Here is an 18,391-nt window from a genome sequence, read left to right on the forward strand (position 1 = left end):
AGCTCATCTGTGCTGTCCCTAGACTGTGGAACAAACTCCCGCGGGGACTAAGCGCCGTCCCAGACTCACCACTGTCCACTCCAAGTGCCACATGTCCTTCTTCCATCTTGCCTTCTCTCATATAAACACAGAGCAGTGTGTACAATAAAAAAAATCAACAAACCTCAAACAAAACACTGCACAACACGCACACAATTGTCCCCCCGGAGAGAGGATGTGAGAGAGAACAAACCAGGTGGGAAAGATGTTAGACATGTCGCTTAATGCACTATGTGAAGGCTTTCAGGTATTACGGTAATGAGGCTGGTAGTAAAGTAGTTTCTCTCTCTTCTATTGTGTATGCATCTGTCTCACTCAACTAAATGTTTGTTACTTCTGCTTCAATTAATCTGTGATTAATCTTTTTTTACTGATCGTATGTAGGAGGTAATGGACTGGGGAGACAAGGAATGGTGGAACATACTGGTCACATTGCAATGAGTATTTCCAGCAGTATTCTAACTGCTCTTCTGGAAGGGAAAATTAGACATCCGTCCAAGCAGAAGACAATGTTATAGATTTAGATATAATAATAATAATTATAAGCTCTTTTCTTTGCACTGTTGAGTAATTTCAGCATTTATTTCATACTATTGTTAAGCTTGTTTATAATAGATATATTTATATATAAAGTAGAATAGAGAAAAGCACAAGATATATTTTATAAATATTTCTGGATGTTCTGCATACAAAATAAAATATGTACATCCACAGATAGTGGTTCTGTGCTGTTGTCACGGCAGGACCATACATTTCATTCACATACTCCGGCTAGGTCTGCTTAGAATAGCTGACATCTCGCCTTGTCTGGAATTTCTAAAGGTGTAAACACACCTCCCGCACTGCTGGTGTCTTGGCAATTTCTTGGCTCTGAGTTTATAGCTTTGTTGAGGGAGGAGGGATGGTGCCATATTTACGTTAGGCCTGGATGGGACAAGGCATCGGAGCAACAGTGAACTAGGGAGTAACATCCAGTGGTCAAGAGAGAGAGGAAAAGGATACAGGAGTCGACTTTCCATTTCCATTTTACTTTGACTTCACTGTATATTTCGTTATGTCCCATAGCTGCTCTCTGGTCACTCAGCCCCTGTGTCCAGTGGGCTCCTCTCACTACACCGGGATTACATTGACACTGGGGTTCAGTACATGTTTGTGAATACTTGAATTTGACACCCTGGCAGCCTACGCTAAGTAGGGTCAAGACCTCCAGTCCTTCGGTAGAACAATAACTTTAGTCTCAGCCCTGGACAAAAAAAAAAAGGGTTAAATTGATTTACATGTCTTTTCGTTTCAGGGGCAGAACCAGGAATGTTTCTGGCTTTATCATGCTGAGTGGATTCTCCCGTCCTGAAAATTTAGCCTTTGGAAACAAATACAATGATTGCTTTGAAGTTATAGGGCATCCCTTGTCAGGGATTGTCCTGTAGGCTACTGGAGAATCCAAGCCCTTTGTGGTAGGATGCAAGAGTAGACATTAGCCTGCATTATTTTCAGCCAGAGCTGTTCTTCCTCCCCAGGAAAGTTTCTCTTTGTTTCTTACAGTACTAAAGGCACTTGATAGCTGGACATTGTTGGCAACGTAAGGCATGTTTTTGCAAGAAGGTATGATCCAAAATGAGTTTTGGTTTAAGCCTCTTGTCTTCTCAGGAAGAATTTGATTGGTGGGAAACCCTTCCCCTTTTTACATTTTAAAAAACAAGGTTATTTTTACGGTTGTAATGGAATTCTCTTTATATCATCTCCAAGTCCATGTCTTTGCAAGATAAACGATGTCTAGTCCAGGAAAGGTTTCCTCTTCTATGAACAGCGCTTTGGTGCCATTGGCATCTAAGCTTTTTGGCCGCGTGGGAGATGTTTCATTTGCACACGTACCTTTCAACAGTCCTCTCGCATTTTTTACAGGTCACGTAGCAGCACCAATGGTATTTGCAGTGGCATCGCTCCACCACTTTGTCCATGTACGGGTTGTAGCCTCGGCCACAGCACATCAGATCGCAGCTGTCGCTGCCGCTGGAGGTTTTGTTGCATTGCCTGGAATAAAGGAGATGGGGGAATTAGTGCAAATCATCACAAAGCCTGTTGAGAAACGAAGTGATCGTCCGTGCCTGCAATTGTGGCTTGGCTTGCGCGGATGTGCCAGGACTGATCTTCAGCAGGGCTAACTAGAGGCTTAAGCCACCTGGGGATCTGCCCGAGAATGCCGCACCTGCAAAGGAGCCAGATAAAGTCTCAGTCCCTGTGTTCTGGGGCCTGATCCAGAGCTGACGGAAGTCAATTGGGAGTTTAGAATCCCCTACTATGCAAGCGCTGGGGATTCTAGCCCCAACAAGAGCACTAGTAACCCCACAAGGGTGGGGAAGGGATGAGACTAGGTCAATACCCTCGTGCCCTTGCCCATATGCTGCACATTGGCCAGCAGCACTGGGCTAGCAGAGAAGACAGCACTGCCAACCCTGCAAAGGGTGCAAAAAGGGCCACGCACTCCCCAAGGGACTGCAGAGGCCAGGTGCACAATGCCTGAGACTGGGAAAGTCACCTCCCTGTCTTAAAGCCATGATCTAGCCACAACTGTGTCAGGTACATTACAGCTAATCGCACCAGGGTAATACTTTGCACATCTGTGGGGCCTTCCAAATGAGTATCTCACAGCAGTGTATAAACAGCAGAGTAGCAGGCCTTGCCTGGCTCTGACATTCCATCTCATGGCAGGCTGAGGGGCATATGAGTATTGCAGGATGATACATGTACCTTTACAGATTTATTCCTTTTCTTTCTTCAGATTTTAATTAAACCCATCCTCTTGAGAGTCAGTCTGTACTTCTGTATGGTTCTCTTGCATTGTCTGCTGGAATCATTTCACAAAGCTGGCTTAAATTTTCAAAAGTAACTGGTGATTTTGGGTGTCACCTTGAGACACCTTTAAAAGGGTCTGATTTTCTGAGGGTAGATACCCAGCCTTTCCTGAAAACCAGCCCCCACCCCTTAAGCTGTGTCGAGTTGGGCACGCAAAAATCACTAGTCACTTTTGAAATGCAGTCCCCCGGATAGTGGGAAGTTCATGTCCACTTGGTAAAGTGGTGCAAGTTTTGCATGGCTCTCAGGCTGGCATCACACACTGCAGTGATAAAGCACCATGGTGAATAAAACCAGCATGTGGGGAAAGCTGGTCTTATGGCTAAAATACTAGCTGGCCACTCAAAAGCTTTGAGTTCAACTCCTGTCTCTGCTACAGATTCCCTGTGTGACTTTGGATAAGTTTCTTAATCTCACTCTGACTCTGGTTCTCATCTGCACAATACCAATAATGCTTCCTGAGTCCTTAGAATGCTTCCAAGCTCTTTAGGGTAGAGGCTCTTACTATGTGTACTTAGAGCACCCAGCACAACCAGACCCCAGACTTAGCTGCGGCCTCTAGACGCTAATATCGAGTGAGAAGCATTTCCCTAGGAAACTGCTCAGACATCTTTTCTAAATCACATTTTGCTTAGGTTATTTTGGCCAGAAGTATTTTTACACCAGATCAGGGGGGCCGGGAGGAGAGAGGAGAACGGTGAGTGAGGAGGGAGAATTGGACTCCTGTGCTGAGCCCGCCATTAACAGCTGGAAATGAATCCAAGTGATTTATAGGAATTCCTCATGAGGTAATGCTTTATGAGACGTTATAGGATTAATGAAGTGCTGGGAATTTTGTTCTTGTTCTTCCCTTATTTATTTCTGACTCGGTATGACCTCCTGTTTGTTATTTCTGACCTCCATTCATGGCCAGGTTCCGTTTGTAAAGTTTCCCCACTCATTCCCCCACTTTGGGAGTGCGTGTACATATTTACAAACCTCTGGAAGGTTCACCAAAGCCTGCTCGTAATTGTTATGACCAACAGTCAAAAGCTCAGTCCATAACCACACTGTGTGTGTTTACCTAACGCTGAACGAACAGCATTGTCGTATATGCCTGTGACCCTGCGCCCCCTCCAACAGGAAACCTCAGAATGGCTCCTCATAAACATATTAGTCAATAAGTTAAATATTTAGAGCAAAGGTTCAAATACATAAATATTAACATTATGGAGGGGCTTTAAAGGCTTAGTCAGCTTTGACGAAGGTTGGGAAGGTTGAAGCCACTGGATTCGTTTTCCAAGGCTCATGAGTTCATAACAGGCCGTAAAATTCACATGTTTGGGTATGTGATGCCTCCACACCACCTTGTACAATTCAGGGGGAGCTAAGCAGAATTGGGTGGGGCTAGTACTTAGATGGGGCTCTCCAAGATACACACAGCTGCTTCAGGAAGTGGCATGGTTGATTGGGTGTCACTCTTTCCTCTGCGTCATTATGGAACCAATACCCCACGATAGTGTCAAGGACACTGTGTCTTATGGGGACACTCATATGGCTCTGTAGCGAGATATATTTAGCCCATTATGATCAAAGTTACCCCCAAACTACACATGGAGCAAAACTGGTATCATTTATCTGAAATCTTCCCCCTCCCCCTTTCTTCCCACCAAAAGACTGAAGGTTTGGATACAAATGGAATCCAACCCTGTACTACCTGTAGAGTTAGGAAGAACAATAAGGAGTCCTTGTGGCACCTTAGAGACTAACAAATTTATTTGGGCATAAGCTTTCATGAGCTAAAACCCACTTCATCAGGTTTCATCTGAAACCTGTAGAGTTAGGGTTTTCCAAAACTAAATCTAACCCACTTGGCCTCATATAGAGAGAGGAAAAAAGAAACCGTTCTAAGAGAATGCCAAACTTCCCTTAAATTTTGTCATTTTGGATCAAAGAGCTCAGAGCTGAATCATTCTGATTTTGGTTTCGCAAAACCCCAGCCTGTTACGCCCACCTCTACCCTAAACATGCTTTTTGAACAATTTTGTGTCAATACCATTAAACAAATATCTCGTTCTCTGTTGTAAGTGTTGGAGTTGGGTGAATAAAACCCAAATCTTTTTACAGACTGAAACAGCTACTGGTACCTGCAGTATCTCTTCTGGACCTATGTGTATAAGTAGCTAAAGATGAACAAGGACAGGACCTACACTTTTGTCCAAATTAGCAGCCAAACCACGGGGTGCCTGGGATCAGTAAAATTCACCATATTTTATCTACAGGAACAATCTTTTGACATTGGCTTGTCACAGATCCTGGTTCTAATCTCACCCAGCTAGACTGAGCCTTATTTGTACTTGTGTAAATCCAGTGCAATTCCATCGACACCAGTGCAATTCCATTGCAAGTGAGAATCTGGCCCATTGTCTTCGAACCTAGCACTGTAATTCCTAGAAATATTTGCAAAAACAATGGAAAACAATGTACCAGCCACCTCAGATGAGACCTAAAACAAGCCCCTGACCCAACTGTGCTCCTTAAAGATGCCATGGCATTTTTTGCAACAAGAGGGGAGGTTAGCCAGTAGCCTTGCCAAATTTCACTCACACTCTGCCCATCTAAAGTTTCCCTATAGTGCTTTTTAGGTATATCTCTAAAAACACTGTTGTGCAGTAGTCCTTGGTTCAGAACACCTTCATCTGCGTTCCAGAAGTGACTATACTGCAGTGGTGGGCTAAGGGACTCTTGAACCCCAGGGTCACAGGTTACACCTATGTGAGTCTTCCCACAGACAGCAGAGGCTAAGAAATGCCCCAAGCATAAACTCATGGAGAATCCTCTGAACCATTCACTCTAGGTCCCCTGTGGAACAGGCAGGTGGTTCCACCATGTAAACTCCCTGATGTTCCAAGATCGGTTTGAATCCCAGACCACACACAGGAGGAAAGACCATTAACGTAAAGACCAAATGCTCTACCAGAGTTCCCTCAAGAGCTAGGCTGCCATGTGCTCCCTACTAGTGGCCTTGCAGCAAAGGAGGGATTGTAGCTCCTTCAAGGGATCCTTCCTCCTGATCTTGCAGTCAGATTCCCAGTTAGAAATCCAGCCATGCCAGAGGGGAGCATGAGATGGAAAGCAGCTGCCTCTAGCTCCACCCACTCCTAGCCACTCTCTCTCATTCCACAAGCCATGGAACTCTGACCATGTAGAAGGGCTTCTACAGTGTCTAGGGCCCAGGGCAAAGAATGCATCAGAGCCTCAGGTCTCCTCCTAGCTGTGGGTATGCATCCTTTTTAGCCACACCATGCTTCTCTCTGCACCATGCTGCAGAGAGTAAGTAGCACGTAGCCCAACTTCTTCAAAGCACTTGGGGAGGACAGGTACTCTATAAATAATATAAAAGATTATTACTCTTATTAGACATGCTAGCCCAGTGAGAACTTGAGCAAGCCCTTCTAAGTCAAATCAAATCATGGCATGATGGTCCGTTATCCTGCACCAGGAAGTTACTCACCTTGTGTCACAACACTTAGAACAACTCGTTCAGAGCTATCATGTCATAAGAACCAGTAGCGTAGCCAGGGGGGAGCGGCCGCTCCCTCTCTGAGCACAAGTGGGTTCGGCTTGGCGGGGGCCTTCACTCGCTCCCGGTCCTCGGCGGCATTTCGGCGGCGGGGGCCTTCAGTGCCGCTGAGGACCTGGAGCGCCACCCGGTGAGTACAAGCGGGTGGCGCCTTTCTTTATGTCCGCTGCCCCTGTTCACTCCGCCTAGCTATGCCACTGAGAAGAACATAAGAACGGCCACACTGGGTCAGATCAAAGGTCCATCAAGCCCAGTATCCTGTCTTCCCACAGTGGCCAATGGCAGGTGCCATAAAGGGAATGAACAGACAGGTTATTATCAAGTGATCCATGCCCTGTCACCCAATCCCAGCTTCTGGCAAACAGAGGCTAGGGACACCATTCCTGGCTAATAGCCATTGATGGACCTATCCTCCATGAATCTATCTAGCTCTCTTTTGAACTCCGTTATAGTCTTGGCCTTCACAACACCCTCTGGCAAGGAGTTCCAGAGGTTGACAGTGCATTGCGTGAAAAAATACTTTGTGTTTGTTTTAAACCTGCTACCTATTAATTTAATTTGGTGGCCCCTTCTTCTTGTATTATGAGAAGGAGTAAATAACACTTCCTTATTTACTTTCTCCACACCAGCCATGATTTTATAGACCTCTATCATATCCCCCCCTTAGCTGCCTCTTTTCCAAGCTGAAAAGTCCCAGTCTTATCAATCTCTTCTCAGACAGAAGCCGTTCTAGACCCCTAATCATTTTTGTTGCCCTTTTCTGAACCTTTTCCAATTCCAATATATCTTTTTTTAAGATGGGGCGACCGTGTCTGCACGCAGTATTCAAGCTGTGGGCGTGCCATAGATTTATATAGAGGTGATATGATATTTTCTGTCTTATTATCTATCCCCTTCTTAATGATTCCCGATGATGTCCTTTTGTGTATATATGAATCTGCTGGATGGTGCACTACGGAGCTGCTGTATGCTAGTTTCCTATGACGTATCACACAGGAAACGGGAAACTTAAAATCATGTCACCATTTTTAAAAAATTGTATAACTCCATGAGTGCCGGAAGGAGCTGTTCCAGTTCATAATGGACTGGAAATAATACCGACGTTTAATATGATATAAATTGTTATTTTAGTCATCAGGCCAAAGCCAGAGGCCAAAAGAGCCCTTGCAAGATAATTCCACAAGACAATTTGTTTCTCTTGCCTTTAGTACTATTGTGACATTAGGGGGAGAGGAGGAAGGGGCAGAGGGTGGGGAGGAAGACATTTGGGTTGAGATTTTCAAAACCACCTATGAGATTTAGATACACAATTCCCGTAAAAATACAATAGGTGCTATGTGTCTCAATCACCTAGGCAGCTTTGAAGAGCTAAGCCTTGAAGTAGAAACAAAATGGGATAACTTAGTTTTTACAGCACCTCGCACAGTGGGGTCCTGGTCCATGGCTAGGGCTCCTGAGAACCGTAGTAATACAAATAAATAAATAAATGGTACAAGAACAGTGCTGTAATCTGTCCTGTTTATTGTCTCTAAGGCAGCCCAACTCACATCAGTTCAGTCTGCAGGTTATAAAGGCAGATTTTTCTGGTTCCAGCTGAGATCTCTCTGTGCCTTATATGATTCATCATCAGCAATATGGACATAACTGACCATTGTGTTGGCAGTAGAATAGGAGTCCACAAGGGTCTTTACCATTGCTCTTAATTTTATGTGGAAGGCACTCAAACTGCAGGGATGAGTGGTAGTATCAAACGGATAGAGAGTCAGAGAGAGAGATGAGTGAGCTAATTCATCCTTTAGAAGAAGTGAAAACAAATGCAGTCTGGTAAGATGTGCAGCAAACCAGGAAGGGATCCCTACCATGTAAGCCTTGTAGGGCAGGGCGACAGGTGACTGGGCTGTGAATGGTCATGCCTAGTGGTTGGAGCAAGACTCAGGTCTAGAGGGTAGAATGGGAGTCAGTAGCCAGGAACCACAACCCCGTTTCAGAGCTAGAGTCAGAGGCCACGTGCCAGAGCAAAGGATCAGAGCTGGAGACAGAGACCAGATGCCAGAGCCAGAATCAGAGACTGGAGCCAAGGGTCAGAGCAAGAGGTCAGATGTCAGGAATTACAGCCGAGGGTCAGAACCACGTTACCTGCAGTGAGGCAAGGCTGGGAACAAGCAAGCACTGGAGTGATCACACCTATGGACAAACGCTTTGAGCAGCCACTGAACAACAAGAACAACTGTGCCCATCGGGGTGCCTGGAAACTGGCTCCGCTTCAGGCTCTGATTCCTGACACAGGGTTCTGTCTACTTATATTTTTCTGAGACACCATGAACACATATAACTCTCCATAAATGAACAGAGCCTGTGACCATGCTACTGGTGGGATGCAGAGAGATACTGAATGTATTTAGCAGAACTGGGCTAACTATTCATCATGAATACGATACCCAGTGTATTTTCCCTGTTTGTGAACTTACTCTTTCTGGCGCCAACATATTCATTATTTACAAAGTATTTGCTGAATAATTCATGGCAGAGCCCAGAGGGCATCCACGTTCCACTGAGTGAGGTGTATCCAAACCCCCAAGGCAGAACCAAGCCCAATGAACCCAGTAAAGCACATATGTTCATAATCTGAACATCTTAACCGTCTATTGTGAGTGATGTCTCAGGTAGGCAGAACTTGGTGTGTGGCACAGCTTGGGAGAGTAACTCTACTTTTATATTTTCCAAATTCTGCCCTGGCTTATACAATCAAATTTGAGCCTCTGGGAAGTTTGCAAAAAGTTAATAAATGATTAATACAAGTTATAAGCATGTTAGAGGGACAAGTAGTATGGTGCGATTGTTAGCTGTGTATTATTGGGCCTCATTACATCCTTTGCTTCCTGGTTGGATGACTGAAACTCCTTAAACAGGACAGGTTTCAGAGTAACAGCCGTGTTAGTCTGTATTCGCAAAAAGAAAAGGAGGACTTGTGGCACCTTAGAGACTAACCAATTTATTAGAGCATGAGCTTTCGTGAGCTACAGCTCACTTCCTCAGATGCATATCGTGGAAACTGCAGCAGGCTTTATAAATTTGTTAGTCTCTAAGGTGCCACAAGTCCTCCTTTTCTTTAAACAGGACAATAATTAATAACAAGTAGCAAGTGCACACAAATACTCTTGTCCACATGCAAATGCTGGTGCTTGTTCTAGGAACAGCCATTCCCCAAACACTCATGCAAGGAAAACCTTGTTTGCGCTAATGTTCATGAACAGTGGGATGGCAAGAGATACTAATGTGACCGAACCAAACAGCTACTCGTTCAGAATTCAAGAGAACCCTCCTGGGCCCTGTTTTACAGCATTCAACCAGCCCTACTGGTTAGCCTCCAGAAAACTGCAGAATGATTTTCTACAGCTCAGAAACCTCTCCCTCAGCAGTGAGGAGTGGCATGCGGTGGGTTCCAAGATCGTTCTGGGACTGATCAGTAATAAACAGCTCACTAATCTTTGTGGGATTCTAGCAGTTCAAGAATTCTGTGTGCATGGCAATATTTCCCTTTCAGTCACTTTCTGATGGGACTTAAAACAATATTTGAAATATGATACATTGCACCCTAATGTTAAAGAAAGTGAATTCCTTTGCCTCTTTTCTCACAGACTGGATCCCACTTTCATAATCTGGTATCATTTATCTTTTATTTGAAACTGATAATGAATTTTCTGAAATACCTCATTGAAGGTACGTTATGGAGTGTTTTCCCACAAGAACGCCCTGAAACTTTAAACCATCTTTCTCTCTGGTTCAATTTGTTCTAGTTATTGACAGTCACAAACTCAGGGTCCTGCTTTGTGTGTCAGCTGCTCTGGATATTTATTTTTTCTCAAGACCATTTTTCTTTTTTACAAAAAATTGTGGCAGTGATACATAGATTAATGTGTTCTGTCTTATGTTGATAAGACAGTTGTTAACAGAAATCAACTCAAGCTTCAAAATTCAGACCCTGCTCCAGATTTTGTACACTTCAAAGGTCTGGGAGTGTTCAGATCTCAGGTTTGGAATGAGGTTTGAACTCTGTGGGTTTTGATCCAACACCATTTCTAGTTTCAAAACTATAAAATAGCCCAGTTTGACTTACAGATGATCCCAGGTTCATTCAAAATAAGGCCTAAGGTTTCACTGAAAGTTTTTTGATTAATCCTGGGCTCAGTTCGAAGTGAAACATTTCACACAGCTCTGCTGCAAAGAAATTTGATTCCCCTGCCACTCCCCAAACTCCATGATTCGTGTAAGCAAGGGGAGGGATAACTAGATAATTGTAGAAGTTAGAGACGGAAAAGATCTACAGGACTATTCACTCCATCCACCTGTCAGCCAGTGCCGTATTGTTCTCTACAGTATATAATGAAATCCAATATTCAGCACAGTAGAACTTCCCATTTTACATGATCAAAACTTGTTCTGACTCACAAGACATTGAGGGACCCCTCTTTTTCCACGTGAGCCAGAAATGTCCCTCCCCCCTTTTTATATGGAAAACTAATGATCCAATTTTAAAAAAAAATTCCTCCTGAATTTTGCATTTAACAGAGTTTTATGAAAATTAGATTGTTTAAAAGCACCGTACATCGTGGGATGGTTTTATTTCCCTTTCCCCCCTTTTCTTTCTGCTTTGCCTTGTTAATTTTGCTAGACTCTCTAAGTTAGCAGCACAATTAGCAAATATGTCTTAGGTTAAGGGTTTGGGAATGAGCTCATGTAATGCAATCTAAAATAACAAGAGGGAACACAGAATGCAGGCCTTACTTGTCAAGGGAGCTGCAGCGTGCCTGTCTCCTCCATGCACCTTTAAACGTAGCCAGCAGATCTGAAAAACTATCTGCCAAAAAAACTTCAGGCTGGAGTTCTCTCAGTTTGTAGCTGGAAAGGGGGTGTGATGTGCTCGGTCATCAGGATGGACTGTGTGAGACGGAGGGGTGTGAGGTAAAGGAGAGGATGCCCTGGCTGCAGTGTGATTATAACACCTCCTGTCTGTTGATCCATGGAGCGCTGCCGGCAGCACTGCTGAAGGGAAACATTTTTCTTGTTCTAGTGGCCAGAAAAGAGGCCAAAAAGTGAGTGAGAGTGGGTAGGTGTGGAGGAGATGGGAAACAGGCGGAGGGACTTCACTGAAATTCCTTTTAATTACCGTCACTTTTAAGTTCCTTCAAAAAGTCAGGCGTGAAGGAAAGGAAAGAAAAATCTCCTGAAAGTTAAACTATAGAAGGAATAAAATATTAAGATGCCTTTGGGACCTTACTTATCAAATAAATCCTGTTTGGGATATTTCCAAATGAATGTTAACCGCCTTTGTGTAGTCAATGTAAACTATATATCTCTCTCCTGTACATAACAGCAACTGGTTTTTGCTTCTTTCTCCTCATCTCTGTCACTAGGCACTATCTCTCAATTATATGCCAGGCTGGAATGGGGCCACCGTATTTCGAAGATATTAAAAGTGTTCTCTTTGAAAGGAAAACTGACAAAAAAAGGGGTCTGGATTAGCTATGCAACCCCCGAGGGGCACAGCAATGATGTGGAAATGCACTGTGGGGATTTTATACCTATTTCCTTTGCTAATTTAATATAGACCCCATGCTACATGGCACTTTGCATATCCTAGTTCTGAGACACAGGGCTTCTTCTGCAGAAGCAGCCACTAACAACTGTGAAAATTATTTTATATATACACAGTCAGCTGATAATAGTACTTAGCACATGCTACACCAACAAGTCAACACTGCAGCCCATCTCTGTCCTCCTCCCACTTGCTTCCAAGTCAACACTGACCTTGCCCTGACTGTGAACAAAGGGTATCGCTTTACTGGGCTCCCTTCAAAAGTCATCACCTCCTTCCTGCCTTACCACCTTGGCCCTTTGCATCCTCAACCAATGTCATTTCCAGTGGATCCTCTTCTACCAAACTCACAATCCCTGCTGTTACTGGACTCATGACAATAGCCCTTGCTTGATCCCTTCGTCACTTGCTAATTACTATTCCATCTTCAACCTAAGGAGTATATAAAACCTAGCACCCCAGCTTGGAAAAGGTAGGTGCGGTCTGCCATGCAGCATCGCTTGGTTAAAGTACCCTCTGTGGAACTCTGTGAGCTCACTAGAGCATGGACTTCCAGTCCTGGCTATAACTTTCTTTTCCAGTTGGCAATATGAAAAGCTAGTTACCATAAAGTACCAGAAAATCAGACAGGTCTTTTCTAAGATGTACATCACCTAAGCATCTTGTGGTCTGCTCCAGCAGGCCAATGCAGAATTGTTCTGTGCACTAACTGGGTGATAGGGAATTACCATGGTTCTGGAGAGAGGAGCCATTACAAAAAGAATGTCTCCCAATGCCCAGATGTGTATTTCCCCCATAGTCTCTTCCCTTCTGCAATATGATGCCCATGTACTAGAAAAAGCTACCCAGACAGGATATATGTATATAGTTTATTTAGTGTCTGCTACAGTAGCATTTCTTTCTACTGAATCCCTCTGGACTGTCTACACAATACACAGTGGTGTGCCCACTACCATCAACAATGGTGTTCCTTGAGTAAACAGACTGTGGCCCTGGCCAAAAAAGACACACATCTTATGTTCAGGTGCCTTGTGAGTGGGAATGTGGCAGTTGTGTAAGCATGCATACAATACTACACAACAGGCCAGGACAGGGAGTGAAGAGGATTACGGTATTTAACGAGGACTGAGATCGGCAGAATGTAATTATCCAGACTGGAATCTAGCCAGGATAGCACTCTTAATTAAAGGGATCTTGAATGGCTACAAGTGGTCAGGACTTCAGATTGGGCAGTTCCTCCTTATAAGTAGATCATATACAGGACTTCAGTTCTCATGTCTCATCCAAAAGACAGCACCCCCTGCAGCACATGCCTTATAATTTCCTACTGGGGTTTTGGTTCACATCTGGCTCAGCAGAAATAATATTCCTGTGGAGTTTCCCACAGCACTCTGGGTACACACACAGGGTACATGATATCTGGCCAAGGTGTTGCCACTCGCTTACCAATACTCAGACTCCAGTAGCGTAGAATTTATGTGGAGTGAATTAAATGGACCGTAGTAAGGACCAAGCACTCCACTGTGCCTGATGGAAATTTGGACAGCATTGATGGGGCTAAGTCATTAGTAGTAAAGGGATCCTGAAGTGCCTCCATGAAAGCTCAAACAGCAGCTAGACCCCACTCATGCTGAGATTTTTCAAAACAAAAAAGGTGGAATCAAAAACCCAAGAGACTTGGCAATATAGCTCAACGCCTCCGTTGTTAATGTTGCTGGGGAGTGTTGGCGTTAAACTGAGTCCTGCCTGCCCCAAGAGAGGAGCACTTACACCACAACAGCCCCCACGTGAGCTATAATTGTCTAGAGCAGATAAGAGGGGCGCAGTGAAGCATTACGTTGGGCTTTATCATCGTAAATTTCCCAAGAGACAAGTTCATGCCGTTACAGTCCTATGGCATCGCAATAAATAAGTCAAATGACACGGGGTGGGAGTCTACATTCCAAGAGCCCTTTGCAGAAAATAAATCCGTTGTAGCTGCCTTCAACTTCAATAAAGAGGTGAACCCTGCAGACTACAGGTCCCAGCAGACATTACGCCATTTTCTCCCAAACAGCCCTCGGCATGGATCAAGGTTTGAGATGGGTCAGAACCGAAACCCTGGATCTGACCAGCCATGAACTTGGAGGCAGTTTGGAGCTGGATCCAAACTCTGCCTGTCTAACATGCAATTAGAGCGCTACATACTGGGATCTATAGTCCCCATTGGCTGTTCCAGTATATTAAAGATTTGGGCAGCTGTGGACCATATTGTCAGTTTCCATGGGTGGGATTAGCCCAGTGAATGGCACTTTGACCATCCCTGATAATACATGCCACCTGCACAGAGATGTTTAAACTCACATCACTGCTTCTATGCACCAGCTGAAAACAGAAGAGCATAATTCAAATTTGACTTGTGAGTCTTTACCTGTCTTGTGTCCCGTGTGACCCCACTTTTTCATTCTTCATGCAGAAGTCAGGCGAGCTCTGCAGGTAAATCAGCTCTGTCTCTTTAACTGGCCTGATGTCAATATCCTTTGGTACTAATTGCTTGCGTGTGCCCATGGGTCGGTGTACCACCTTTGTGGCTGACAAGTACTTGTTTTTGAGGTCCTGTGCAATGTCTCTCAGTTCTTGAAGACCCTTCCAGCAGGTCTTGATAGAACAGGAACCAGAAACTCCATGACACTTACATTTCATTTCAAGAGAGGCTTTCAGGGCCTATGGAAAAAACAACAACAATGAGTTATGAAGTGACCTTCTCTTTACTTAAATCTCCCACAGAATTGCTAAAGGAGTTAATGTCTTAACTGGATTGCATTAATGAGTATTCACTGCTCTGGTTTCTGCACAACCAGGTTAAAGTACCGACTGTGCAGAGTGAAACGCAGCTCACCGCTTAAAGATTGCTGTCAGCCTGGGTATTATTTTTACTGTGGCACCTGTTAAGGCAGCACACAGAGCAGTCCCATAGTTTTCTATCACATTCCCACAGTGCTGGACACATCCTTTAAACTCCTGAGGAGCTGGAAGTTGAAGTAATTTGCAAATAAATAATCAATATGAAATTTGTGCCTTCAGCATATTTATACGTTTGATAATGTAGATTTCAAAGCTTAGATTTATCGAACTCCATGTGCAATGACCATATCTCCACATTAGCTGTAGTACAGAACTGCTGTATTATGCATTGTATCGTTTCCTTTGGTTTTGCAGTTTGCATAATTCCCAGAATGCAATAGGAAAGATTCTTTGGGGGTGAGAATCAACAGAGCCGTGTCCCTTTACACTAGACAAGAATTTGCCTTAGGGGCTTAACCTTTAGAATTGAAATATTAAGGAGCTAATAGAAAGAGAGATGTGGTGCAGTGCTGTGAACTCCGGATACAGTGACTCCCTGTGTGGCCATGGACAAGTCTCTCAGGAGCAAATTTTATGACTGGCACTAGGGGAGTAGCTGGGCCAGCCATTTGGGAAACATGCAGGGGAGGGAGAGAAGACTTTTCTCCCCCAGCCACAGCGGATATGTCTACACTGCACACTCAGCTGGGGCTCTGACTCAGGTTTGAGCCCAAGCCTCATTCCTGTCCACACACAAATCAGTCTTGGGTCAGCAAGCACTCGAGATCCGGGTTCTAGAACCCTGGCAGAGGAGTGGGTCTAAGCCTGAGTGCCACTGTGATTCGGGTCCACAGACTCGAGTCAGAAGGTCTGCGTAGTGCAATGTGGATGCATTAGTATGGCTGGGAAACGCAGGGCAGCAATGGTAAGCCCAGGTTTATAATTCAGTATGGACAGTCAAGTGCGGGCTCGGAAATGAGTCGACGGGTGCAGGTCCCCCGGACCCAGGTTTACTATACAGTATAGACATACCCTGAATAGTTGTGGAGGTGAGCCATGCAGACTGTCCCAGCGGAGTGGCTGGAGCAGCTTCCAGAGCCCCCCCACAGGGGAGCGGGAGGACAAGAGAATCTGAGCAATGGCAGATCTACCAGCTTTGCCCCTGCCTATTCCCCACCCATTAAGCCCTGAGGCACAGGGAGCCCTGGAGGAGCTGAGCTCCACCCCATGAAAAGTGGTGTGCAGCCTCTAAACAGCCAGGCCTCCAGCCTCCTCTCGAGCAGTGGAATCCACTGGAAGAGAACTTCTGCAGCCACAGGGACAGGAGCCAGGTTTCCCCTCGACTCTCTCTGAAACCATTTCTCCATTTGCGGAGGGCTGTTGAGGGGATTCGTTTGTGAACGTCTGCAAAGCGCCACATTCGTGGCATTCATTAATTTGCAAGTTAATTTTATTGGAGAAAACGAATCCCTGGGCTCACTCAGGCCTGGTCTACAGTAGGAAATTAGGTTGGTATAACTCCGCTGCTCGGGGTGTGAAAAATCCCCTAGGCGATGCAGCTAAGCCAACCTCAGTCCTGTATAGACAGCACCAGGTGGACGGGAGAAAGCTCCTGGCTCTCAGGGGGGTGGGGTACCTATTTGGTGGTGTCTTCACTGAAGCGCTACATTGGCACGACTGCCGCGTAAGTGTAGACAAGCCCTTAGATGTTGTACTCATCACTGACACAACAGTTGAAAAGCATCCGCCCTACTGACCTTACTGACTCAGTGTAGAGCTAGTAACCCGTACCATTTACATGGCACTTTACGTGGGTAAGGTACTTCACATATATTAACCAGTTAGTTCACACCACACATCCTGGGGAAACATCATCCTCACGTTACGGATGACGAAACTGAGGAAGGGAAGGGAAGTGGCCTGGGCAAGGTCACACAGTGAGTCAGTGGCAGAGCCAGGATTAGATCCCAGGACCTCCTGACACCCAGTCCTGTGCTCATGCTGCCCAACCCATCTGTCATCCAAATAAAGAAACTGAGGCAGAAAGGTTTGGTGATGCACCAGGCTCACAAAGGGAGAGGAAGGATGGTCCAGTCATTAGGACACTACTCTGGGACTTGGGAGAGCTGGAATGAAGACCCTGCTCTGCCACAGACTTCCTGTGTGACCTTGGGCAAGTCACTTAGTCTCTCTGTGCCTCAGTTCCCCAGCTGGACAATGGGGAGAACAGCACTAGCCTACCTCCCTGGGTGTTTTGAGGATAAATTCATTAAAGATTGTGAGGTGCTCTGACACTATGGTAACAGGGGCCACATAAGTGCCTTACACAGACAGCCCAGGACAGAGCTGAGCCTTCAGGAGTTTCCGGTGCCCAGCCAAGGATACATGACCACGCCTTTCTCTCTGCTGCTCATGCCCATGAGTACTTAGAGGAATTACATTTCTAGAGACTGAATTATATCGTCAACGCTTATGCAGGCCAAAGGAGTTCAGCGCGCTCTGGGGAAAGGCCGGCGTCCGTAGCTAGCGGGTAGATACGCTGAACTTTCACAAAGCCATCACCCACTACCGAGGGTTGTACAATGACAGTCGCTCTCTTTGGTTTGTTACCTGTCTCCCTACTTCACTGTTGTGCAGGTGCATCAGCTTATGGGCTTGTGATCCTGATTTTTTCATCTTCATGGGAGCATCTGAAAATTTGGACCCCATGACAAGACCATAGTTGAGGTTGTCAGCACATCCTCCCCATCGATACCCAGGTCCAGGTGTCTCACCTGGGATGGGGCCGCAGGAGCAGCCAGGGAGGTCCCCGGTGGTGCAGGCCCTGGCGATGGTGTGGCTGATTGCTGCAGCAGAGAGGGCATACACAAATGCTGACTCCCTTGTGCCTGCAAGACAGGAGAACTGCAACTCAGCCACCAGTGCCAAGGCACTGGATGCCTTCCGAAGAAAGGACTGCACCGCCCCTGCCTCAGAGAAGACACGTCTCAAACAGGCAGAGCAGAGAAGCGCGGCTGGAATCTTTTCTGCCGTGCAACCCAAACTTGGTGCTATGCAGGAGGACCTTGGACCTTCCCTTTTATGAGCGACTGACCCAAGCAGCACAAGAGGAGGTAGCTGGGGAGGCTGGGATGAGGGTACGTGTCACAGGGGGTGTGGGAGGGATATGGGTGAGGCCAGCGCAAGGTTTGGTCGGGCCTTATGTGAGGGTGTTACTCCAGTGGTGGGCGCAGGATAAGCATGTATGCAGAATAGAATCATAGACTATCAGGGTTGGAAGGGACCTCAGGAGGTCATCTAGTCCAACCCCCTGCTCAAAGCAGGACCAATCCCCAACTAAATCATCCTAGCCGGGGTTTTGTCAAGCCGGGCCTTAAAAACCTCTAAGGAAGGAGATTCCACCACCTCCCTAGGTACCCCATTCCAGTGCTTCACCACCCTCCTAGTGAAATAGTTTTTCCTAATATCCAACCTAGACCTCCCCCACTGCAACTTGAGACCATTACTCCTTGTTCTGC

The 18,391-nt window shown here is 45.6% G+C and overlaps 1 protein-coding gene across 3 annotated transcripts in view; it reads right to left on the reverse strand.

Moving 5' to 3' along the window:
- Positions 1-672: 672 nt before the first annotated feature.
- Positions 673-18,391, reverse strand: part of WNT11 (Wnt family member 11) — a 32,285-nt gene continuing 14,566 nt past the window's right edge. For all 3 annotated transcript variants that reach the window (XM_073335059.1, XM_073335060.1, XM_073335061.1), the window contains exons 4-6: positions 17,484-17,761; positions 14,461-14,753; positions 673-2,070 (exon numbers count right to left, since the gene is read on the reverse strand). In XM_073335059.1, the coding sequence (XP_073191160.1) occupies positions 1,896-2,070; positions 14,461-14,753; positions 17,484-17,761 (746 nt within the window). In that variant the 3' untranslated portion in view covers positions 673-1,895. The remainder of the gene's footprint in view (positions 2,071-14,460; positions 14,754-17,483; positions 17,762-18,391) is intronic.

Source organism: Lepidochelys kempii, chromosome 1 (genome assembly GCF_965140265.1).
Source record: "Lepidochelys kempii isolate rLepKem1 chromosome 1, rLepKem1.hap2, whole genome shotgun sequence".
NCBI lineage: Eukaryota > Metazoa > Chordata > Testudines > Cheloniidae > Lepidochelys > Lepidochelys kempii.